Source organism: Petaurus breviceps, unplaced genomic scaffold, assembly GCF_028583685.1.
Source record: "Petaurus breviceps papuanus isolate PSGF00001 unplaced genomic scaffold, PetGlider_PUasm1.0 186, whole genome shotgun sequence".
Lineage (NCBI taxonomy): Eukaryota > Metazoa > Chordata > Mammalia > Diprotodontia > Petauridae > Petaurus > Petaurus breviceps.
In genome coordinates, this window is record NW_027185798.1 from 28904322 (window position 1) to 28928788 (window position 24467).

Genomic DNA, 24467 nt, shown 5'->3' on the forward strand with positions numbered 1-24467 from the left:
AATTATCTCTAGTGTAGCCCCTCATCGTCTCAAACCTGATCGATCGTAGTCCAGCCTGCTTGGTGGTCTACCTGCCACAAGTCCTCCCCCTTCCCCAGGCTAGGCCATCCCTCACTCAGCTCTTGAAATGATTTTCCTAATGTGTAGGTCTGACCAGATCACCCTACCTACTCTCCCTCTCTCCTCCAGGTTTAAATACAAAATCATCTGGCATTCTGTGCCCTTCATAACCTGTCCCCTTTCTGTCTTTCACCTCACTCCCTTCTGCTTACACTGTAATCCAGTGACACTGGCCTTTTTGCTGTGCCTCAAACAAAACACTTCATCTCCCAACGTTGGGTGTTTTCTCTGGCTCTTTCCCTTCTTATCTCGGCCTCTTGGCTCTCCTGGCCTCCTTCAAGTCCCAGCTAAAATCTCACCCTCTCCGAGAAGCCTTTCTCATTCCCCGTTCATTCTGGTCCTTTGTTTCTGTTGATTGTTTCTGATTCATCTTGTACGTACCTTGTTTGCTCATGGTTGTTTGTAGATTGTCTCTGTTCTTAGACTGTGAACTCCTTGAGGGCAGGACCTTCCCTTTTCCTTTCTTTGTATCCCCACTGCTTAGCACAATGATTGAAGTGTAATAGGCTTTTAATAAACATTTATTAACTAACTGATACAACTTTTCTGGACCTTAGTTACCTCTTCTGTGCAATGTTGGGATTAGACTACATGATCTCTGAGGACCCTTCCCACTCACAATCCTCATTTCTGTTCTCTTGTTTGCTTTTTGGGGAATCCAAGTTCATGGAAAAACAACTTAAGAGAATTGCTTCAGCTTAATGATTTAAAAAAAAAGTATGTGATGATGAAACTTTACTTTTGGCCATATGGAAGTCAAATTGGAACTCCACATTTGTATTGATATTGACTATAGTGTAAATGAAAAGAATTGGCGGGGGGGTGGGGTGGGGGTGGGGGTGGGATGAGGACCTTTGTATAAACTCTGCCCCTTGAGGTCATAGGAAGGATGATTCAGAAGAGATGCTCAGGGACCAGACTTGTCACACTGTTTCTGCTCCTGTCATTTATCTCATCCCACTTAGTGAGTGAGGCTGTGGGTCAAAGGCACCTTTGCCAATCTTCACCGCCCACCCTGAGCTTCTGCCCATGTGAAGTGCTGCTTTGCTTGATTGAGGAGGAGAGAAGACTGTTGTCATTGTGCAGACACATGGATGAGACACATCGATTTTACTTCCAACCTGAAGATGTTCAGAGGGTCACATAATGCTTTACATGTCAATCCTCTTTTGGAATGGAGGTTCATCTGCGCTCATTACTGAGATATTTCCATTCTGCCAGGAAGTCTCTCCAGGAAAGATGAGTGAATGAATTTCTCTTTCTCCCACATTCCTTCCATCTACTTCACTGAGTCTTGGCTACCCTACTGTGTGCCAGGCACTGTACTCCTTCGCTGCATTTCCACCACATGTGAGGATAATTACACACTGGTTGTCACCATTACCCGAAAGTGTTCCACTTCCCTAATCAGTTTGCCATTCTTTCTGACTGTGGCCTCCAGTTATTTCCTTCTCTCCTTGTGCCTCACCCCTCCTAAACCTATTCTTTTGCTTCACTGAGATCTCCATCCCTTTATCCTTCAGATCTTTCTCAGGCTGTTACCGCTGCTCTGATTTCACTTCCTTACCTCTGAATCTTCATCCTGTAGCTAACCAGTTGAACTATGCACTGACTTCTACTCACGTCACTTACTCCTTTTGCCCTTCTGTTGCTGCTCATTCTTGGGCAAACCTCATCTCCAGATGATGCTGAACAGAGGTGGAGAAAGTTACAAAGTTGTGCCGATTGAGTACATTATAAATTCGTGTTATGCAACTTCAGGTGGGTCCTCTGTGCAGCAAGGTACACATCTGTCCTCTGTCCTTACCCGCCACCTTTATTCTTTTGGTTGTAGATGCAAGAATCAAATCATTATTACGATTGCTTCTACCAAGGGCATGCTAGTCATCTGCCATCCCACTATCCTTGTGACTTCCCTTTCCTGGCTCCCACTGGCTTCTATGTATCATCTCCCCCATTAGAATATGAACTCCTTTCGGGCATGGACTGCTTCCCCTTTATTTGTATTATCCCTGTTAAATTCCTGAATGTTTGTTCATACCTCCAGTCATGGTCTCAGTCATGAAAACTTCAGGAAAGCCAGAGGCTGGAACTATGGAACTAGGAAGAAGAATGTTAAGAGGTGTTGGCCACCATTCTTCTTCTGCCTTTTTAAAGCTGCCTCTCTGGACTTGCAAGCTGAGGGCTTACAGTCGAGGTCGAGATAGGGGAACACTGGCTTCTCACTGCTTCAGAGCCGTTGTAATACAAAACCTTCAGATGTGCACAGGCATGCCCACGGTTGCTCAAGAGGAGAAATTTGTCTAGTGATATGGGGCTGTTACTTTTGTTAGGAGTGGATGGGGGTTATCAGATTTTTCCAGATGGATCATCTGGCTCTCCCCAGTTCTTTTGAACAAAGTCCTGTCCTGACTTCCCTGGTAGTAGTCAATTATACCTGTTCTACCCAGGATCCATTTTGTTGTTTCAGGCTTGGAGAGAACATGTGCAGGGTACCCAAGAAGGATGTGAAAGTCTAGCCTGGAAAACTTTGTGGAGATGAATTTTATAGTTACATTTGAACTAACATTGAATTACATGTTTACATTTAGTCTGGCTGACATGAAGTATCTCTGCGACCTTTTCATCTGTTTGTGTTTTTTCCAGCAGCGCTCAATGGATGGAGCTTTCCCTAGTTTTGCTCTTGGACAATTCAAGTCACGTTGGAGAGGGGACAGAGAACTTTTGGGGCAAAGAGATTTGGTCAGAAAGAACATGCAGAACAGCTAGGAAGGTGGTCGTTTCATGGCATTGAGTGAGAATTGAGTCACATAGTATTTTAATTGTGGCATCCAGAGGAAGGTGTTATTTTTCTCAGCTGCCACCCATCACACAGTTGGAGTTGGTTCTGACCAAAGCTCTGCCACTCAGCCAGCCCTGGGATCAGGTGACGAGACTCTGGTGTTTAAAATTGCATTTTAGCTCATCGTGTCTCAGAGATTGAAGGCTGGCCAGTATCAGTGTCCTCTCCTGATTTGGAGCAGCTTGTAACTACTTTTAGCAAAAGCTAATTAGGGAAAGCCATTTTCCCTGGACACGAAGAAAGGGCCATGGGTGACAGTGAAGATACAGTAGAACGTGGCCACAGTCGGCAGAGAAGGATCACATTGCTGACTGTTGCTCCTGTAGTTACCTGCAGTGAGAGCTGCTCATTGGCTGTGGCTCACCAGAGTTCAGACTGAGTTCATCATGCTCCTTTTTATAGTGCTGAACAAGGTTCGCATATTAATTTAGTCTGCTTGTCTCCTACTGTGCTGTGATAAAGCGGCTGCCGATGTTTCAGGCCTCCCATCCTAGAGAATGGAGGTAATTGCCAGTTACAAAACCAGGCTGACAGGCTGCTCTTTCCTGAACAGCTAATGTAAGTAATGTTTAAAAAATCATTGTTATTGAGCACGTGTAGCAAGCTCTTCTAGTTGTAAAGTGCTTTATAATCATATTCACTTGTTACCCTTTATGGCATCCCCAAGAGGTCCATTAGTGTTGTTAGACCAGTTCTACATAGAGAGATTTAGACCATGGCCTCATAGGGTCATGTAGCACACAAAAGAACTATCTTTTCCACAAATTGATATTGAAGGCACTTTCACCAAGTGTGTATGGTCTTATGTCTAGTCTGTTGACTAGCCCACTGACCAGCGGGCCCCTTTGCCCCTTTCCTTTCCCCTTAGTAGATTGGTAGACAGAGCCTGATTCTTGTCTCATGTTTGTTTCTCGGCCATGTTCACAAACCTTGTCAAGTATAGAACCGATGATTTCATGTCTCTGCTAGGAAATTAGATACTGTTAGTTTAGTGGGATTGATTCCGTTCATTCAGTAAACATTTTGTATTGTCTGCAGAGCTCTGTACTAGGTATTAGAGGAGATACAAACTTCAGATAATTCACACCTGACCTGTGGTTTTTAATTGTGTTTAGACATAATGACAACCCACAATATAATAAATCATAAAATAAGTGCATTAGAGAATTGCAGACCAGTACAATGAGAAGCTTGAAAAAGAAAATGGTTACCAATCAGGAGATCAGGGAAGGTTTTGTGTAAGAAATAAAATTTAAGTTTTAAAATGGTTAAGAACTAATAGGCGCGGAGGGGAGGGAAAGTATTCCAGGGAAGTGGTAAACAAAGGCATGGATATGTGAGGGTAATTGTGCATTTGGTGTGATGAGAGGAGAACAGTTTGTCTGGAAGGTAGTAATATGAGAAGTCTAGAAAAGTCGGGTGGCATTGTTGGTGGAGCTGTGAATGACTGGTCCAACCCATTCTGGAAAACAATTTGCAATTATGTACAGAAAGTCACTATCCCACTGCTAGGCTTTATGCCTCAGATAAAGAGGAGAAGCATCCATATTTACAAAAACGTTTATAGATGCTTTTTGTGGTGGCAGAAAAAAATGAAAATAAAGGGGATGCTCATTGGTTGTGGGAAAAGACTGAACAAACAGGGGGATATGAATGAAATGGAATACTCTTATGCCATAAAAAATGAGGGGAAATAAGTGAGCACGGGGTTTTGTGGCATCAGTATTGTAAAAATAAACGATTCTAAAGGTCTTGAGAATTCTGATCAATGAAGTGATCCACCTGAATTCCGGAAGACTGATAAAGAAGGAGCACACGTACCTCATGACTGATGATGGTTTAATAATGGGAACTTCTGGATGTGACCAATATGTTTTGCTTGACTACACTTATGTGATATAAAGTCCTCCCTTTCTCCCTTCTATCCTTCCTCCCTCCTTTCTGCCCTTCCTTTTTTCTTTTTCCTCCTGTTTTCCTCTCTCACACCCTCCTTCCTTCCTGTGAGGGAAAGTAGAAGGAGGAAAAAAGGTCAAATGCTTGATTATTAAAAATAGAAACCCACTACATGCCAAGCTCCCTAAACGATTGGGATATAGAAAGAGTCAGAAGACAGGTCCTGACCGCAAAGGGGCTCACAATCTAATGGCAAGTAAATAAATATGCACAAAAAATTGTAGACAGAATAAATAGGAAATAATTAGAAGAGGGGAGGCACTAGAGTTAAGAGAGGTTTGGAAAGATTTCCTGTAGAAGAGGGGATTTTAATTGGAACTTGACAAAGTTGGGGAAACCAGGAGGTAGAAATGAGGAGTGAGAACATTCCAGGTCCAGGGGACAGCCAGAGAGAAGGCCTGGAGCTCAGAAGAGTGGCTCTAACAACAGTAAAAGGCAGCAGATTGTGGAGGGCCTCCAGAAGAATCTGAATGTTGCTTAGGAAGCATTTGGCGTGAGTGGAGGGGCAGGAGATTTACAGTAGTCCTGAGTGGGTGATAACCTTTACTAAGAGTAGTGGCAATAGAAATAGAGAGGAGGGGATGAGTGCAAGGATTGGGAATGTTATGGAAATAGAGGCGAAAGAATTTGGTAATTGATTGGATCTGAAAGGTGAGGGAGAAGGAGGAATTGAAAATATGTTCAAGGTTACAAACCTGGGATTCATATCCTGAAGGCAATCAGAAACATGAAACTAAAGTTAGTAAAGGAAAGAGGTTAGGGCTGGAGATCTATGTTAGAATTGGTTGTTGATGTAGTAGAACACGTGAGATCACCAGTGGAGAATGTCTAGAGAGAGAGGAGGCTTGTCCATACTAATGGACCAGGAAGGAGAGCTAGGAAGCCAGTAAAGGCAAGTGGTTGTAGATGCACAGAAGGAACAGGGGAGGTTTAGTCACAAACACAGAGAGAGGGGATGAGACTTAAGAAGCAGAGAGTCTTAATTATGAAGACCATGCCTTGTGGGAGTGGGGAGGACCCAGGAACAACTCCGTGTTACCTTCTAGTGTTTCCCATAAACAGTAATAACTGGCGTTGACATTGGGTTTTAAGGTGTGCAGAGCATTTTGTGTGATTGTCATTTGATTCACAGTCTTCTCTGAAAAGATCTTTTGGAAACTATTTCCCCAGACAGCATGACTAGAGGTTTTTTGTTTTTTTTTTACCAGTTAACACAGTGAGTTTCAGCAAAAGGGGACTTGAAGAGTCTGCTTTTGTGAAGTTGGGAGAAATCCATATTGTGCTGATTGAAGGGCAGAGGGATTTGCTGATAGTGACAGGCCTCTTTTCTCATTGTCTCAGGCATGAACACTCAGTAATGGGCTGTAAGCTGTGTTTCCACAGTGCTTTTCTTCCTCATTTTCTTTGCCAGTTGACATAAACTTGGAGATCTCTAGTATTCCCCAAGATTGTAATGTGCACAATTGTTCCTTAACTTGAGGGCTGTCCACCCAGTGGCCTTCTTTGACTTATTAATTGGATTAGTCCCATCAGTCTGTGTAAGCCAAGAGCAAAAGACATTTTGTTCAGTAGGTCAGTAAACATCTGGGAAGGAACTACCAAGAGAGATTTGAGAAGCTAACATTCAGAAGGGCAGTCTACACTGTGGCTTCTATAGATTTTTTTGTTTTACTGGTGCCTTTGTTTCTATTTACTTGACTATGTGTAGTTTCCCCACCCCCTAGAGATGAAGAAGCGCAGTTCAACAAAACCAGGCCAGCACAGGAGCCATAACTAATACTTCTGCAGCTTTATGTCCTGCAATCTGCCTTTCTGAGCTCAGGGGTGTAGCAGCAAGCACCCCAAGCGTCCTCAGGGTTGCTGCCAACACAGGTTCTTGGATCTGCTTTGATAAAGGAAAGCAACTCAAAATGGGTTAACAAGCTTACTTTAGTCAGCCAAACATGTATCGTTTACCTAGTTCAGGGGTAAAAGCTCAGCACTCCCAACTTCAGAATACACAGACAGAATTATCAAGTCAGAGAAAAAGATCAAGTAGACAGATTTCCAAACTGTCCAACCATTACATCCATACCAAATCAACATCTGGGTTTTTCAAAGCCGGGGGACTCTCAACAAAGGCTTCCCATAGTTTCATCAAATCACAGAACACTTCTCAAAGTGAGTCCCAAAAACAAAGCTACACATCAGGGCTTATATAGCCTTCTCCTGGCTCAGAGAATGTAACAACCTTATTGACTCACTGGCCAATCAAGAAGTATCTACTGAAAAACAAGCCTCCTACCCCAGGCTCCAGGTGCACTTTAGCCTAGGGGCAGGGAAGATCTTTAAATTTGCATTTCCATTACAAGGGGGGCCATAAGGTTTTCAGTTGCATCATTGTGTAGATTAGTCTTCTGGTTCTTTTTTTTTTCACACTGAGTTCATGTAGCTGAGTTTCTCTAAATTTCTTATTTGTCATTTCTTAAAGTCTAGTAATAAATACTCCATTATGTTAATTGACAACGTTTTTGACCATTCCCCAATTAGTGGGCACTGACTTTGTTTCTAATTTTTGGCTACCACAGATTTTTGAATTGGGCCTTTATGTCTTTGACTTTTTGAGCTTGCACGCTCAGTTGTGGAAACATTTGGGTCAAGAGTATGAGCAGTTGAGGCACTTTTCTTTTTTTTTCTTTTTTATACATATTTTTTTAAGCAATTGGGGTTAAGTAACTTGCTCAAGGTTACACGGCCAGGTGTTTCTGGGTGGGTGCTAAGTGTCTGAGCCCAGATTCGATCCCAGGTCATCCCGACTCTGGGGAGGGTGCTCTTACTCACTGAGCCACCTGGCGGCCCCTGAGGCACTTTTCTTAATTCCAAATAATTCTAAGTCCTTTTCTAGGATAGATATGTCAATCCATAATTCCCTCAGCTGTTAGTGTACTTGTCCTTCTGTATCCTCACCACCATTCTCTTGCATTTCTCCTGGCACAATGCTCTTTCACTCCCTGTCCCCTCATGCCCTCCCTCCTCACTTCCACCCTGTCCTTCAAGACCAAGGTGCAGGAAACCTTTGATGATCCATCCCCCTGTCGTTAGTACCCTCCCCTGAGATGACCTTCTGTCTGCTCTGGATATACCCTGTATGTATATACTTGTTTGCAAATTGTCTCCCCCTTGGACTGTGAGCTCTTTGAGGACAAGGACTTTTTTTCCCTTGGTCTATTTCTTATTATTGTTTTTTTACTTTTCTTTGTACCCCTAGAACTTAGTGCAGTACCTAGCATATAGCAAGCTCACTAGGAAATGCTTTTGGGCTCACAAAAGGAGAAACCCCAGAGTTTAGTTTTGCATTTCTCTTAGTTGTCATTCAGAATGTTTTTTATGTGGTAGTTGATAGTTTGTATTTCTCTTCAAATTTTTTATTGTTGCTTTTTCACACCTATTTCCTTTTTATCCTATCTCTTGTACTAAAAAAAAAGTAAGAACTAGACCTCAAAATGCCCACATCTGACATTTATGCCACACTCCATAGTTTTCACCTCTTCTTTTGAGATCAGTGCCACGTGTTTCATCAGCATTTCTCTGGGACTGAGTTTGGTCCTTATGATTAATTAAGAGTTCAACTGACTTTTAGTGGGGTTTTTTCCCATTTGTTGTCATAGGCATTGTATACATTGTTTTCCTCATTCTGCTGCTTTTGCTCTGTGTGACTTCATACAGGTCTTGCAAGTTCTTGTCATAATTTTCTATAATGTAATAATATTCCATTATGTTCACAAATAAAAACTTGTTCATCCATTTTCCAAATAATGGGCACCAGCTTTGTTTCCAGTTTTTATGCTACCGTATAAAGTGTTGCTAAAATGTCAACATAAATGGGGCTCTTCTTGCTGCCTTTGACTTCTGAAAGTACATGTACACATATACATCCGTGTGCACATACATACACACACATACAAACATACCCATTGCCAGGACAATTAGGTCCAAATGGTATGAACTTAGTTAATTTTATCATATAATTCCTAATTATTTCCCAAAATGCATTATACCTGGTCACAGTTCCTCTTACTTTCCCACAGCCCCACCAACATGGACTGTATTAGTCTTTTATTAGTTTTGCCAGTTAGAGGGGTGTGAGGAGACACTTCAGACATGTTTTGATTTGCAGTTTCTTACTATTAATGATCTGGAGTAGTGTTTCATAGTTGTCCATGGTTGTAGTTCTTTTGAAAGTGCTTGTTCATATCCTTTAACCACATGATAATTTAAGTAAACTCAAGAATCTTGCCCTAGGGCAGGTAAAGGGGAGGGAGGTTGAGGATAGAAGAGTAAATTAATATGAGCAAAACTTAATCAAACAGGGTCTTAGAAGAAGAGGGAGGAAATCAATATAAAAGAATGAAGTGGCGGCTAGGTGGCACAGCGAATCGGCCCTGGAGTCAGAGGGACCTGAGTACCAATCCGGCCTCAGACACTTAACACACTTACTAGCTGTGTGACTTTGGGCCTCAGACACTTAACACACTTACTAGCTGTGTGACTTTAGGCAAGTCATTTAACCCCAACTGCCCTCCAAAAAAAGCTAAAAAAAAAAAAAAAAAAAGAGAATGACAGAACTGGAGAAGTGAATAAATCCCAGGGAGCTAGTACTGGAAGAATTTATGAGAGGATCCTAAGACAGAGCCCAAGGTGTCTTACTGGCCAGTGTGGGCAGGGGGCCTCCCCGTCCCACCGACTCCACCTCCTTGGGGATGATGAGATATTTAATTGTTATTATCTTGATTGGTGAGGGAATCTTTCTGGAAATGACTGTGGTGTAAAAAGGGAAAGTATCAGGAGAACTTTAACAAGAAAGAAAAGTCAACCACTTATTGCATATGAAAGACACACTTTTACATTCATTGAATTAATAGAATTAAAATGAACAGTTTGATAAAAATTCAAGGAATTTTGTGTCAGGAATTTATAAAAAACCAAAAAGTTATAATCATGATTTCTGACAAGGTAGGGATAATATGTTGCCCTTAGGATGCAATTTGCCAGGCACAATGAAATAGTATCACTGTTGTACACACATGTGCCAAATATCCTAGCTTCTAAATTCATAAAAACCGCATTACAAAAACACACAGAGCTAACTGCATTTAATATAAACAAAAAGAATGCTGAACGAAATATTGGAAAAATTAGACTAGGTCCTATTTTCTGAACAGGAATACCCCAAAGGTATTCTTTATGAAAACATGTACTAGACCATAAAGAAGAGTGGCTAGGTGGTGCAGGGAATTGAGTGTCAGGCTTGGAGTTAGGAAAACCTGAGTTCAGATATGATCTCAGACACTTAACTAGTTGTGTGACCCTGGGCAAGTCACTTAACTCTGCTTGCCTCGCTTTTCTCTTCTGTAAAATGAACTGGAGAAGGAAATGTCAAATCACTCTAGTGCCTTTGCCAAGAAAACCCCAAATGGGGTCATGAAAAATCAGACACAATTGAAACAACTGAACAGTGGAGCACAGAGAACAAATAACGGTAACGGCAGATGTGTAAACATATCCTTTATGGACCATAAATTAATAAAATTGATAATTAATGTAGGCAACAGGTGCAGAAAATAACAGCCTAGATGGGACTGTCTACAGCCTTCATTTCTTCTTTTGGAAACTGTTAATACCTTTTCATTGCTTATCCATGGGGAAATAGCTCCTAGTTTTAGATATTTATAAGAATTTTGTATCTTAGGCATCGAACTTGTCAGATGTTTAATGCAAAGGATTTTTTGCTTTGTTTATTGTTTTCCTACTCACCAACTTTTCTTATTCTGGTCACATTAGTTTTGTTTGTGTAAAAACTTTAGAATTTTATATAATTTAATTTGTCCATTTTATTTTTTGTGATTTCCTCTATTCTTCCTTTGGTTTTGAATTCTCACTCTGACAATTGTGAAAGATACCTTCTTTTTTCCTGTAATTGTTTTGTTATATTTTGTAACCTCTAGATTACTTATCCATTTGATGCTTACTGTGGTATATGGTGAAAGATGCTTGTTTAAACCTGTTTTCTGCCTGACTTCTTTGTGTTTTTTACAAAAATTCTTGACAGATAGGGAGTCCTTTCCCCCGGTAGTTTGTATTCTTTTGTCCTGTAGTCTTTTTTTGCTCCCCAGACTGGCACATTGAAGCAGAAAATCAGAAAAATAAACAGTAATTCAGTGTCTTCTGTCCTTTTCCTTTTCCCATTGGTTTAGGATAAGATTATAACTTACAGTTTTGTTTTGTTCCTGTAAGTAACTATGTTTTTTTTTGTTTCTAGCTGCCAGGTATTGTCTAATGTTATGTCTGTTCCTGTGGTTAATTATTTGTAGAAGTGCTGAGGATTAGGAAGGAGGAGGCCTAGCCTGTGTAATGATAGCTGAACTATCCCAGCCCTTGGGCTAGACTTAGTTTCACCCTTCCTACCAACAAGATTGGGCTTTTCCCCTCCAGACATAATGATGTGCATTGTTATCTCTGAGCAGCTCCATGGCACATACTCAGAGGCCTGGGAGAGCAGAAAAGAGGGCTCAGATCCTTCTTCATTTGTTGCTTCTGCAACTTTGGGCTAGCCTCTTCCTCTTTGGGGCCTCAGAAGTTTGGACCAGATGATCTGTAAGATCATTTATATCTCTAAATATACGATCTTTGACCCTTCTCTGACCCACAACCGAGAATAGTTTACATCGTTCCTCAAAAGACTGTTTATTGGTTTTCAGCTTTTTGTAGAAATTTTATTCCCAATTCTAAACTCTTCCATCATTCTAGTAATGTCTTCTCACTCTGAACTCCTGTCTCCCCAACACACACACACACACACACACACACACACACACACACACACGCGCTTGAGCCTTCTGACTCTGGAAGATCCATCCCTACGACCTCCTTCTTCGTATACTGGCAGGTTGGCAGGTTGCTCCCAGCACCTCCCTTTGGAGACTGCTTGTCCTTCCTCCAGCCTTTATCCTTCTCCTGACTTCACTTCCCCTCTCTCATCTGTGCTACCACATCCCATCTTTCCATTCCCTGCTTTTTAGTTCCTTTTGATGTATTCTCTTCCCCCGTGAGAATGTATGCTTCTTAAGGGCAGGGACTGTTTTCTTTTTGCTAATATTTGTACTAAATGCTTGTTGGCTGAGCGCTCAGCTGCACCTGTGCTTCTGGGGCTGTCTGGCGTCCCTGTGATTACTGTATCCCCGGTGGGTTGATCTGCAGCAGCTGTTTTCCAGCAGCCACTGTCTAATGCCAAATCTGAGGTTTTGTTTCACTGCCTTGTATGTCCTTCCTCTGCCCCCCTTGCTTGTGGTGCCGTGTTCTGGATTGCCGCACCACAGCATCTTGAGTGTTCCTTCTGCTGTGAGAGCACGTTACAGTAATAGGAGAGTTGTGGAGCAAGATTGTTGGGATGGATTCTTGTGTGAGAAAGAAAGCAAGACATATGTGAGGTGGTAAAATGGAGTCTGAGTGATGGGTGAGTCTGGTTAACTGTGGGAACTGCAGCAGGCTTCTCTGAGCAGGAGCTGGGCAGTTAAGGAGAGTCGAATGTCACAGAATGAAGGAAAGAGATGGAGCAGATTCTAGGTGGGAAGGTAGTTATGGTGAAGAGAAAGAAACTTCTGGGAAAGGGCAAGCAACGAGAAGACCAGACAGTCCACCCTCCTGCAGTTCCTGGCACATAGTAGGCCCTTTAAGATGCTTGTTGAAATCCCAGAAATGGAGCCGTTTCTGAAGGATGAGAAGAAAGTGTTACCAGAGGTAGGCCTTTAAAGAAAAGAGGGAGTGACCATGGCAAGGACAGAACAAGGAGGGAGGCGCAGGTGTCCTCATGTCAGGAGCACGGGCACCCTGTTGCCGGCCCTGCTTACACACGTGGAGGGGAAGGGGATGCTTTGAGATCAGTCCATTTTTTTTTTTTTTACTGTTCTGACAGCACTGGCATCTTCTATTCAAGTAGATACCAATCAATGCTTTTTTTTTTCCTAGACAAGACTATCCATTAATTTTCTGATACCAACATTCCATATAGAATGTGGAAAAATAAATCACCCAGATTTCTAGAAAGCCAGACAAAGGTGTGGGCTATGAAAAGATAATCTTTTCTTTGATTCAGGCCATTTTCCATCTTGTATTCATTGGCAAATGAATACAGGCCTTCTGTCTCTGGAAGTTGAGGTTTTTTTGAAAGAAGTGTACATGGGGAGATCTTTTGATAAGAAGAGGAAGCCGGATGGTAAGATATTTTTCCCAGCAGTGTAATGGGGTCTTATAGAAAGTCAACCTGGGAAAAATGGAGAGATGCCACTTATCCAGGACAGGTGAGGACAGTGAGGGATGGTGGCTGAAAGCCCTGAGCCACCTGGAGGAGGAAGGGAAGCAGGTGAAGCATTTTCAGATACAGGCTTCCCTTCCCCCGCCCTCTTGCCTCTCAGGTGTCCTGATTCTCCCTTTCTGCTTCCCTGGCAGGTGGCTGTGAAAAATAACATTGACGTCTTCTACTTCAGCTGCCTCATCCCACTCAATGTGCTCTTCGTAGAGGATGGAAAAATGGGTGAGTGTGTCTTCATTCTACCATTCAATGTCCCAGTCAGGAAGATGATGGCTCCTGCAGTGCCACAAGTTATCTCAGAGCAAATCCAGGGCTTGTGACTCTCTGCTTCCACGCCTAGTAAATTGCCTCAGAGAAGGTGGTCTCTGACCAGGAGGCCCTGTGCTAAGTGCTAGGGGTACAGCAAGAAGCAAAAACTATACTGTGCTCAAGGAGCTCACAGTCCAGTGGGGAGACAGCACGTAAAGGTCATCCAAGAAAAGGGAGTGCTAGTAGCTGAGGAAGCCAGGAAGGCCTTCTGCAGGAGGCAGGCCTTGAGCAGAGTCTTGAAGAAAGCAAAGGAAACCAGAGGCCATCATGAAGGAACAGGGCAGTCCAGGCATTGCCACAGCCAGTGCAAAGGTGGGAGATGGAGAGTCATGTTTTCAAGGAACTTGGAATATCCTGGTATAGATGTGAAAGGAGTAGAGAGCCATTGTAACTAAGAGCAGGGTGATATGATCAGACCCATACTTTTGAAAAATAGCCTTGGCAGCCACATGAAAGATGTATCGAAAAGGGGGAGAGACTTGCATCAGGGAGGCCAGTTAGAAGGCAGCCGGGTGAGAGGTGATGAAGGCCTGCACTAGGGCAGTGGGTGTGGGAGTGCAGAGCACCTCCACGGGAGGCTGTGTTCTTTAAGCCACCCCTAGATCAGAACTGTTAACTGGCTTTGAAAGTAACTTCACAGCATGGCATCAAAGTTGGGTGAGAGCCCAGGCTTCAACCCTGGTGGCAAGTGAGGCCTGACTTCCAGGAGGAGTGTGAACAAGCAGTCAGAGAGCAGAAAGAGAGCTCATACCCACCTTGCCATGGTACCCAGGCATGGGCATTGTTTGCAGGGTAGCCACACTTAGTCCTCCACACCCTGCCCCCTCCCTTTAACTTTCTGAGCTGGGAGTTAGCCCTTTGGGGCTGCTGTAACCTAACCACTGCCTAGACACCTGCCCTAGCAGCTGTTTATTTGCCTCCAGACTCCCCCAACACATCCATCTCTGGCACTCAGGTGCTCCTTAGAGGGTAGGCCCTGTGACCTGGGGTAGTGAGCGAGAGCCCTGCCTCCCCTCTCTTTGTTTTGGATAGGACAAGATTTGGGTGTGAAGTTTATAATGTACATCATTCCTAGTACAGGAGTACATTATATAATTTACCAATAAACACACTGGGGTGAGTACTCAGAAATTCTTACTGTATCAGGGACTGTGCTAAGCACTTCAGATTATTAACACGGCAACCCTGGGAGGTGTTATCATTATCCCCATTTTACAGATGAGAAAACGGGGGTAAATAGAGATTAAGGGACTTGCCCAGGGTTGCCCACGTAGGAAGTGTGTGAGACCAGATTTGAACTTGGATCTTCCTGCCTCTAAGAACGGCACTCTGTCCGCTGCACCACCTAGTTCTAGAGCGCCTCCATTGGGTACAGTGTTGCGTGTGTGGCATTGGAACACTACCAGATCCTAAGCATTCTTCTCCCCCTCTGCTCCTAAATTTAGAGCGCCAAGTCTTCCTCGCAACGTGGAAGGACATTCCCAACGAGAATGAGCTGCAGTTCCAGATTAAGGAATGCCACTTGAATGCTGGTGAGTGACTGGCTAACCCGCTGGGCTCTGGTGTTACGACTAATAGCAATTCTAGGCTCTGCCCTCGATTGCTGGATTTTGTTTTCTGGCTTGAGGTTGGTCTGGTCCTTTGAAGTCTGACTGAGATTTTTCTGCCTTGTGTATTCACTCTCTCCTTTGCCAGTGCTGGCTCTTTCGTCATGCTGCTAGCCCTGGTGCTTCTGGCACACGCCACTGAGAGAGGGGATATGACAATTCAGGGGGAAAAAGGAAATGAGAATCCAGGCTTTTATTTCTAATCTGTAGCTTATTTCTTGAGGATCATGCTTGAGGTCCTTGCTAAATCCTCAGTACTTTAAAATGTTGATTGAATTCTGTGTAATCTCTTCTGATAAATACTACTAGATTTAGAGACTCTTGAGTTTTTCAGGAAACTTAGAATTTTTAGTTTTTTCTTTAGAAATGCCAAACAGATAGTCCAGTTAGTTTTGATTACAGTAGCTTCAGAAGACCTGTTAATCACTGTCTTGGCACCAAGTGCAGTTTCCCATTAATAACTACAGTCATAGATGGAATCCCTGTTGTATTTTGAGAGCCCTGTTTCTTTATTCTCTTCAGCCATGACAAGTGTCAACTTTTTCTCCAAGTAAATCTTTAGCCTGCTATTCTAATGGCAGTTTACCCCTTGGCAGACAAGAACAGAACTTTATATCCTTCATGAAAAGTGAAGACCTTAACCTCTTTTCCTATAGTACCTTCTAACGAGGATGATGTTGGTTCTCTATTGCATTGTGGTTGAATGAGTCCTATTTTGGTGATTAAGGAAGGGAGGGCCCCCACTTCCAAATGTGAGAGCCTCTGAATTCTGCTTGAAGCAGGAAATGAAGTGGGTCATGGTCAGCCGAGTCTTTGTGCTCAGCTACAGAAGAGCCTGAATTCCGAATCACTTGGCTACATTCTGTGTGCTCCTCTTCTATCTGAGAAGAGTGGTGGCAGCAAAGTTGGTCAGGGGATCCAGGGCAAAAGGGACACGAAAGAGCAAGATTTGTTTTAGTTTTGGCTTTGTTTTCTCCTCCATAAGTGGGGCAGCTAGGTGGCACAGTGGATAGAGAGAGCACTGGCGTCAAAAGGACCTGAGTTCAAATCAAATCAGCCTCAGACACTAGCTGTGTGAACCTGGGCAAGTCAATGAACCCTGTTTGCCTCCGTTTCCTCATTTGTAAAATGAGTTGAAGAAGGAAATGGCAGATTGCTCTAGTATCTTTGCCCAAGAAAATCCCAAAGTGGGGTCACAGAATTGGACCTAACTGAAATGACTGAACAACAAAAATTAACAACATCTCTGTAAGTGAAATGGAAGTTAGAACAATCGGGTGTGTGTTGCCAAAACGACAGAAAAGAAGAGACCCCTTGATTTCAGAGAGGAAAGCCAAAAGCCATGGTGAGAAGTGACCCTGTGCTGCCTGTGCCTGGGAGCATTGCCTTTGGCTGTGCATGTTTGGCGTGCCCTCCACGAGAGGAGGCGTCTTGGCTCTTCAAGGAGTAGCTGCAGTCTCTTCTGACGACTGAAGCAGCCTGTGTCCCCAGTCTCACCCCTGCCTTGGCTCTTCCAAGCACTCCGTGAACTCTCTTCCATTGTAACTGCTCTTTGACTGGTGGCAACATAAATCTGGGATGACAGAACCTCCTTATGTTCTCCTAAGAACATAGACCATCTCTTTTTGTTCATTAAATCACTGATATTGCTGGGAGACTACTTTCTAAAGCCTATTCCTAAGTAGGTGGTCTGCCTGCACCTATCACGTACAACCCAGAGCGAGCTGACCTGCATGTTTCCTGCCAGCCATAGGAGCTCTCTGTTCAAAAAAGCATTGTAAGGCCTCAATTTCTGCAGTATCTGATTCAACACTCAGAGTCTAGCTGTGAGCTAAAAATATCATTCTCCCCAGCTGATCTGCCCTGATCACAGCAGTAGCAGCTCTTTAAATAGAGCAGCCATGCCACAGTTGACTCTGACAGATGGAGTCAACATACTGAGGACTTCAGGGGACCATAGGGCAGGCCTGGACCTTGACTTTGACTAGTTTACTTCATCTTGAAGATTAAATAAGCCAGGGTCCACTTGCCTAAGGCAGCATGAAGTGTTCCAGTTTAGTAGTCACATAAAGGGATATAAAGAGTAGATGTCTCTTCAGATAAGTTTGCATTTCTATCTATTTTCAGTCACACCTTGCAGAGGAGTCTTTTGCCCAATTTGAAGAAACTGATTTCTGCGTTCTTTGTCCCTGATATACCTCTCCTTGGGAGGTCTCCAACCCTCCTTTCTCTTACATATAAATATCCATCTATCTGTCAAGAAGGAAGGAAGCCTTTACTATAAGCCGTTTTACTAACCTCCTTTGTCCTGATGGCTTTTTACCTCCTGAAAAGCCTAGAGATTACATGATAATCTAGTTAGCTTGACTTGAATGCACTTTATGAGAGCATTTGTTCTGGCCTAGTGAGGAGGGAGATAGTTTTATTTCTTTCTCCCTACCATAGCTTATCCTATCCTCCAGATAGATCCATTTTTAAAATGGGAACTCCACTCTGTAGTCAGAACTTAATTTAGATTGGTAATCCAAATAGTAAGGGGTGTTCTTTTTATCAGGTTATGGTACTGTGTTTTGTACTTCTTGATGAACATTGCACTAGGTGGGAAATGTAAGTTGTTAGGCTCTTTTGTCTGAAACAAATGACCCTACACTCTACTTTAATTGTTGCTGACAAAGGTATGAATATAGGGAAACAAATGATTCTAAAAAGTTAGGGTTAGTGGACCTGTTTTAGAAATCTACCTTCCCTTGTTTCTCTGCTGAAACCATGATACACAACTGTATCTGGAAGCAGGGCTGACTTCTGAAGTGGAAAAATTCCAAGTGAAGCAAACTTAGACCCATTCAACTTTTGCCTGTCCTACATGGCTATTTGCCACATTTTCCAATTTTGGGAGGGACGTGTGTGTGTGTGTGTGTGTGTGTGTGTGTGTGTGTGTGTGTGTGTGTGTTTCACTAGGGAAGTCATAAGAAGTCTGCAAACTCTTCTATGAAACAGGCTTTTGCTTGTGTGATGAGCAGACGATCCTTGCTCATTTTCTGTTTCCCTGGGAAATGAACAGGAGTCTTGAAAGTTAGGAATAGTTTTTCACAGCTTAAAAGAAACCCTGTCAAAAAGTGGAAGAAAAGAAAGTAGAATTAATGAAACATCTAAAAATACACCAAAGAGAGCAGAAGGAAGTTCAGCCTAGGACACTGTCGAGCATGGCAGTATGGGTACCATGTCCCAGTGTTAATAGATCCTTAAAAAAAAAGCCAAGTTGTATATAATTAGGATTCATGGTATTAGATATAATTCTCCTTATTACGTTCTTAGCATAAGGAAATATTTATCTTTGTTGATGACAAAGTTTATAGCAATAAAAAAGAACTTTTTTTTCTTTTTAAGAAAAGTAAAGCACGGGGTAATCTGCTGTAAGCCAAGCATCTGACAGTGTTGTCTTGCAACCTGGCCCAGTCAGTCTGACGGAGTGCTGGCTAGAGCTGCCACCTCACCCCTGGAAGATCATTTAAAATGACTTTTATCTAAGATATAGATTCCGAAGTGTTAAACAATGCATGCTAAAAGAATGACCCTATCATGGGGCAGTTGTGACAATTGAATTACTAGGAATAGGCAGTGTTTTTAATTCTCTGGCCCCCTGCCCCATGCTTTTATCTGAGATTATGTATGTATTTGGGAAGATGTGTTCATAGTGTGGCTTTAAAGTATGTATGGGGAGGGGATGGGGATAGCAGTTAAGGTGATATCTTCTATTCCTATCCTCTTCACCCCTCCCCCCAAAAAATAAAGTATATTAGTAGTACTTAAAACTACTAATTTTGTCCTTTGGAATAGGACTTCTTTATTCTTTATTTTTTAATTAATTAATTTATTTTTAGTTTTGAACATTTACTTCCATAAGTTTTAAATTTTCTCCCCCTTCCTCCCTAAGCTCTACACATGCATTTCTATTAAACACATTTTCACATTAGTCATGTTGCGTGGAAGAATTATAATGAATGGGAGAAGACCACAAGAAAGAAAAAACAAAACAAAAAAGAAAATAGTCTGTTTCACTCTGCCTTTCAACTCTATAGCTCTTTCTCTGGATGTGGATGGCATTTACCATCATGAGTCCTTTGGAATTTAGGTCCTTGCATTGCTGAGAAGGGCTAAGTCTATCAAAATCAGTTCCAGAAACTTGCTGTTTTCTGTGAACAATATTCTCTTGGTTCTGCTTACTTTACTCAGCATCAGTTCGTATAAGTCTTTCTAGGATTTTCTGAGAACTTCTTTATTCTTAAAGGTACTGTTCTTAGCATTAATAAAAGCCATGGATGTAAAGGAGAAAAGTTTGTGTATAATCCACATCTTCCATTCAGCCAAAATTCTGGGTAGCTGTTGTCTACAGAGCTACAGGACACTCCACTTCCTTCTTCAGCCAGTTCAGTGCCTAACTCCATCTTTCTCTTCTCCCCAACTCCTGCCCTCAGGCTAGAGGACTTCAGCATACACATTAACTCCTCAACCTCCTCACTTCCCATGAACTCCTCCTCTATCCCTCTTCAGCCACACACAAAGATGGTCATACCTTTGACCTTGTGATCACCCCTCATGCACCTCCTCAATGTACAAGAATCCTGAAATACCCTTTTCTAACCATGTTCTGTGAGCTTTCCACTTCTTTCTCTGCCTTCTAATACTGGACCTTTCTCTTTATCCACACTGTGACCTCCAGTCTTTCAGCACCCCACCCCCACTCTCCATTTCTCTAAGGTCATCCACACTGGCCACTCTTTGGGGTACTTTTCCCCATCTTGAATCCAATTCTTCTTAGGTCCCTAGCCCCTCATATGACCATTTGTGCCTTTGCCAAGCCTCAGCCTTTTGATCTCTCCCACAATCCATTGCCTTTACTCCTACACATGTGCTACTGAATAAAAGTAGAGAAAATTACACAACCATTCTGGTTGGGTCTGTTACAAATTTATATCATTACACAACTTCAACTGGGCCCTCCCTGCTGCTGGGCAATCCTTCTACACCTCTCGTACCAACTCACTGTTGCCTTCTTCATAGCGGCTCTTCCAGATCTTGGCCTTCTTTAAGCCTCCCATGGCTCCCCGTCTTCCTGCCGTCTCAGCTGAGAACTGTGCCTCATGTTTTACACAAAAAATGTAGGCTGCTTTTCACGAGTTGCTCCTTCTCCCACATCCTTGTTTCATAACACGTAGATTCCTTCTGCCACTTTCCTCCTTCACCCCATGCAGAAGGTACTCTTTATGAAGGCTACCCCCTCTACCTGCCCGAGCAATCCTGTTCCACCCTCTCTCTTCCAACAGATTGTCCCATCTGTCATCCCCACTCTGTCACTCATTTTTAGTCTCTCCCTCCCTGCCGGTCCATTCCCTACTACTTGTAAACATATCCTTATTTTCCCCAATCTGAAGAAAACTCTCACTTGACTGTTTTATCCCCACTGTTCCCTATATTCTGCCCTTTGTGGCTAAACTCCTTGAAAAGGTTCTGTATAGTAGATGTCTCTGAGTTTTGGGGGTACCACTCTGTCCTGGTTATCCTACCTGACCTATCCTTCTCTGTTGTCTTTGCTGGATTCTTCTCCAAATCACACTCTCTAACTGTAGGTGTCCTTCCTTCAGAGTTCTGTCCTGGGCCCTCTTCTCCTCTCCCTATATACTCATTCACTTAGCAATCTCATCAGCTCCCATGACTTTAATTACTGTCTCCATGCTAATGATTCTCAGATCTATCTTTCCTGCCTGTCTCTCTGCTGACTTCCCATCCCACATCTCCAGCTGCTTTTCAGACATCTCAAACTGGTTGTTCAGTGTCCAGAACAGAACTCATTATTTCCCCCCTTAAACCCTCCTCGCTTCCAAACTTCCTCATTACTGTTGAAGGCAACACCATCCTCCCATTCCCTTAGTCTCATGACATAGCTCTCATCTACCTCCCCCGCAACATCCAATATGGCACCATGGCCTGTTGACTTCACTTTCTCAAAAACCTTCCCTCCTCTGAGACAGTCACCATTCTGGTACAGCCCCTTACCATATACACCTGGATTATTGCAGCAGCCTGTTAGGGGCTCTGCCTGTCTCAAGGTTCTCCCCACTCCAGTCGATGGATCTTCCACTGATTTTCCTGAAGCAAAGATCTGATTGTGTCACTGTTATGGGAATGGGAATCTAAGATCTTCCCTGCCCCTAGACCCTTTGATAGGCTTAAGTGACTCTGAGAACTTTCCTTGAAAATATACTCTGGCCCCTAATAGGCTGAATGTGTCATATGGAGCCTGTGGCGGGAGGCTTGTTTGTTGCTTTGTGATTGGGCAGTGGGTCAAGAGGGCAGTGACATTCTCTGAGCCAGGAGAAGGCTATATATACCCTGATGTGAGGTTTTGTTTTGGGGCTCACTTTGAGAAGAGTTGTGTGATTTGACCAGACAAGACTCTGAGCAGCTGTTGAAACCCCCCCCGGCTTTGAAAACCCAAATGTTGGTGCTTCCCTCTCTGGTAGCTGACTAGGTGTGGATGTAATGGTCAGACAGTTGGAAGCCTGTCTGCTGATCTGTTTCTCTGTCTGCTTGTAACTTGTTTGTATTCTCTACTTTGTACTTGGTTGTCTTTGTGCTGACTTCCCACCTAGACTGTGAGCCCCTTGAGGCAGGAACTGCCTTTGCCTTCCTTGTATCTCTCGTGCTTAGCACATAGCCTGACACATAGTAGGTGCTTAATAAATGCTTGCTGACTGATTATACCGATATAAACATGGTATTTGCTTCTCTATTCATTGTGTTTTAGATATGAAGGAGCGTGGGGGGTAGGGATGGACTGTGCATGTCCTTAAAGGTTTTAAATGACTGCTGGAGTTTCTGTTTGTTTCCAGACACTGTTTCCAGCAAACTACAAAACAACAATGTTTATACCATTGCCAAGAGAAATGTGGAAGGGCAGGACATGCTGTACCAGTCCCTGAAACTCACTAATGGCATTTGGATATTGGCAGAGCTCCGTATCCAGCCAGGAAATCCCAACTACACGGTAAGTCTTGCCAGCCCTACCAAGGAGGGGGGAAGATGTTTTTTGTTATTTTTCAGGGGGCTCTGCCCTTTCCTCTTTTCCAGCACATACTGTTCACAAATCATGGCAAACAAATACTTAGCACCAGTGAGTATTTAGAGAGAATGAGCATCCTCTAAGTGTGTTAACGTTACTGTCATCCGTTCTGAAGCCGTTCTCCCCCCAGCTGATTCTAGAAGCATGTGTGTTTACCACCACATGAGGCGCTCACATCCCGAGAAAGGCAAGGAGACTCACGAGCCTGTGACCCTCCCCCCTCCCCCGTGTGTACCCCTTTATCACTGGATGGGAGGCTTTTATGGAGAAAACCCCACTTGTTTCAAGTAAATGTGGTGGTGAAACTTGGATCACGGGAGCCACATGTACAATGGCAGCTTCCTGTTTGCTTGTGCTCATTGTCCCGGCTCCTTAGCTTCCTGTGCCTCCACTCAGGCCAGTCGGAGCAGCTGTGCTCGGATCGTCTCATCAGACCTCGACTCTTTTGCTTAGTTATTTGTTAACTGGAGAACCTCCCTGCCTGGCCAGCTTCTCTCATTGGAGTTTCGTGTTCTGCCTCTAACCCAGAAGGGAAGTTCTTTCTTTCCTTGGCTATTTCTACTGGGGCTGCTTCTCTGTGTGTTTTAAAATCAGTCATGTAAACTTCACTGTAAGCCTTGCCAAAGTTCATCAGTTTTCAAAATAGAACTGCTGGTTTACATTATGAGGAGAGGGAGAGAAGAGAGACACACACCTCGCCTTGGCCAGCCCTACCAGCACAGTGACACCATGGCATATTTAGCCTGTGGAAGAGCTTCCCATCTCCCTCCCTGTGGGTCTTGATTAAAGTCTACATTAAGCTTGACGTGATAGTACCAACAGTGCCTTGCTTGTGTGTGACTCTCTTGATCTTCTTTTCACTCTCTTCTCTGTATTTTTAAGTTTCATTGACACTTTTCCTTTCATACGGCTCTCATTCCCTATGCATCCTCTCCAGATAAATAAATTAATTAATGAGCGGACAGATAAGCGCTCTCCCTTTACCAAATTAGTAAATGAGCAAAACAGTCGAACATTGTTCTTTCTGAAAATGTATGTCTCATTCTGCATCTACTGTCAATCACCTCTTTGCTGGGAAGTCAGTTGCCTCCTCCTCAGTTTCTAGAGTCATGGTTGATCATTACATTGACCTGAGGTCTTGAGTCTTTCAAAATTGTTATTCTTTTTTTTTTTATATAAGCAATTGGGGTTAAGTAACTTGCTCACGGTTACCTTGCCAGGTGTTTCTGGGTGGGTGCTAAGTGTCTGAGCCCGGATTCGATCCCAGGTCATCCTGACTCTGGGGCCAGCGCTCTTACTCGCTGTGCTACCTGGCCGCCACACAAAATTGTTATTCTTTACAGTGTTGTGCAATTGTATAAATTATTCTCCTGGTCTTGCTTATGTCATTCTGCATGTCTTCATACAAGTCTTCCCATGCTTTTCAGAATCCATGCCTTTTTTCATTTTTATAATTTAAAAATATCATTAAATTCATATATTATTAATTTGTCTAACCATTCCTCAGTTAATGGGCTCTCCTCTTATTTCTGCTTCTGCTACAAAAAGATGTTGCTATAAATATTTATGTACGTATAATATAATATGGGCCCTTTCTTTTGTCTCTGTTCACTTTGAGGTATCTACTACTGGTATCACTGGGGCTAAGGAGGTTTTGAGTATAGTACTGAATTGCTTTGCAGAGTTGTTGGACAAGCTCGCACTTCCAGTCTGAATCAGTCAGCACAGTGCTAAGTGCTGGTCATACAAGGAAAGGCAAAAGACAGCTCCTGCTCTCAAGGAGCTCTCAGTCTGACATGGGAAACAGCATGCAAGCAGTTGTGTACAGATGAGGTTGATGCAGGGTAAATGGGGAGTCATCTCAGAGGAAAGGCAATAAGATGAAGGGAACTGGGCAGGGAAGGCTTCTTGCAGAAGATGGGAGTTAACATTTTTTTTTCAACTTTATCTTATTTTCAGTTTTAGATTCTCCCCCCCTCCAATTGACTAAATACAAAACCAATTACAAATATGAAATTGTGCAAAACAAATTTCTGCCATGTTCCAAAAAAGAAAGAAAAAAAGGTGAGACTTTACTTGAAACTTGAAGGAAGCCAGGGTAGCTAAGAGATGGAGATGAGACGACTTTCTAGGCATGGAACTCGCCTGATGGCTTGTGAGGGAGCACGC

At 43.1% G+C, this 24467-nt stretch overlaps 2 protein-coding genes across 12 annotated transcripts in view; both read left to right on the forward strand.

The window, feature by feature from the left end:
- The window catches only part of AP2B1 (adaptor related protein complex 2 subunit beta 1), a 151261-nt gene that overhangs the window by 119329 nt on the left and 7465 nt on the right, over positions 1 to 24467 (forward strand). For 10 of the 11 annotated variants that reach the window (XM_069089950.1, XM_069089951.1, XM_069089952.1 and 7 more), the window contains 3 exons: positions 13400 to 13484; positions 15017 to 15103; positions 22069 to 22223. In XM_069089950.1, the coding sequence (XP_068946051.1) occupies positions 13400 to 13484; positions 15017 to 15103; positions 22069 to 22223 (327 nt within the window). Of the gene's footprint in view, positions 1 to 1085; positions 9958 to 13399; positions 13485 to 15016; positions 15104 to 22068; positions 22224 to 24467 lie in introns of those variants that run through there. The other variant, XM_069089959.1, reaches the window with a different exon arrangement.
- TAF15 (TATA-box binding protein associated factor 15) overlaps positions 13132 to 24467 on the forward strand; it is a 135220-nt gene continuing 123884 nt past the window's right edge. Inside the window, exon 1 of the mRNA XM_069089960.1 lies at positions 13132 to 13135. The gene's annotated coding sequence lies outside the window, so the exon portion shown is untranslated. The remainder of the gene's footprint in view (positions 13136 to 24467) is intronic.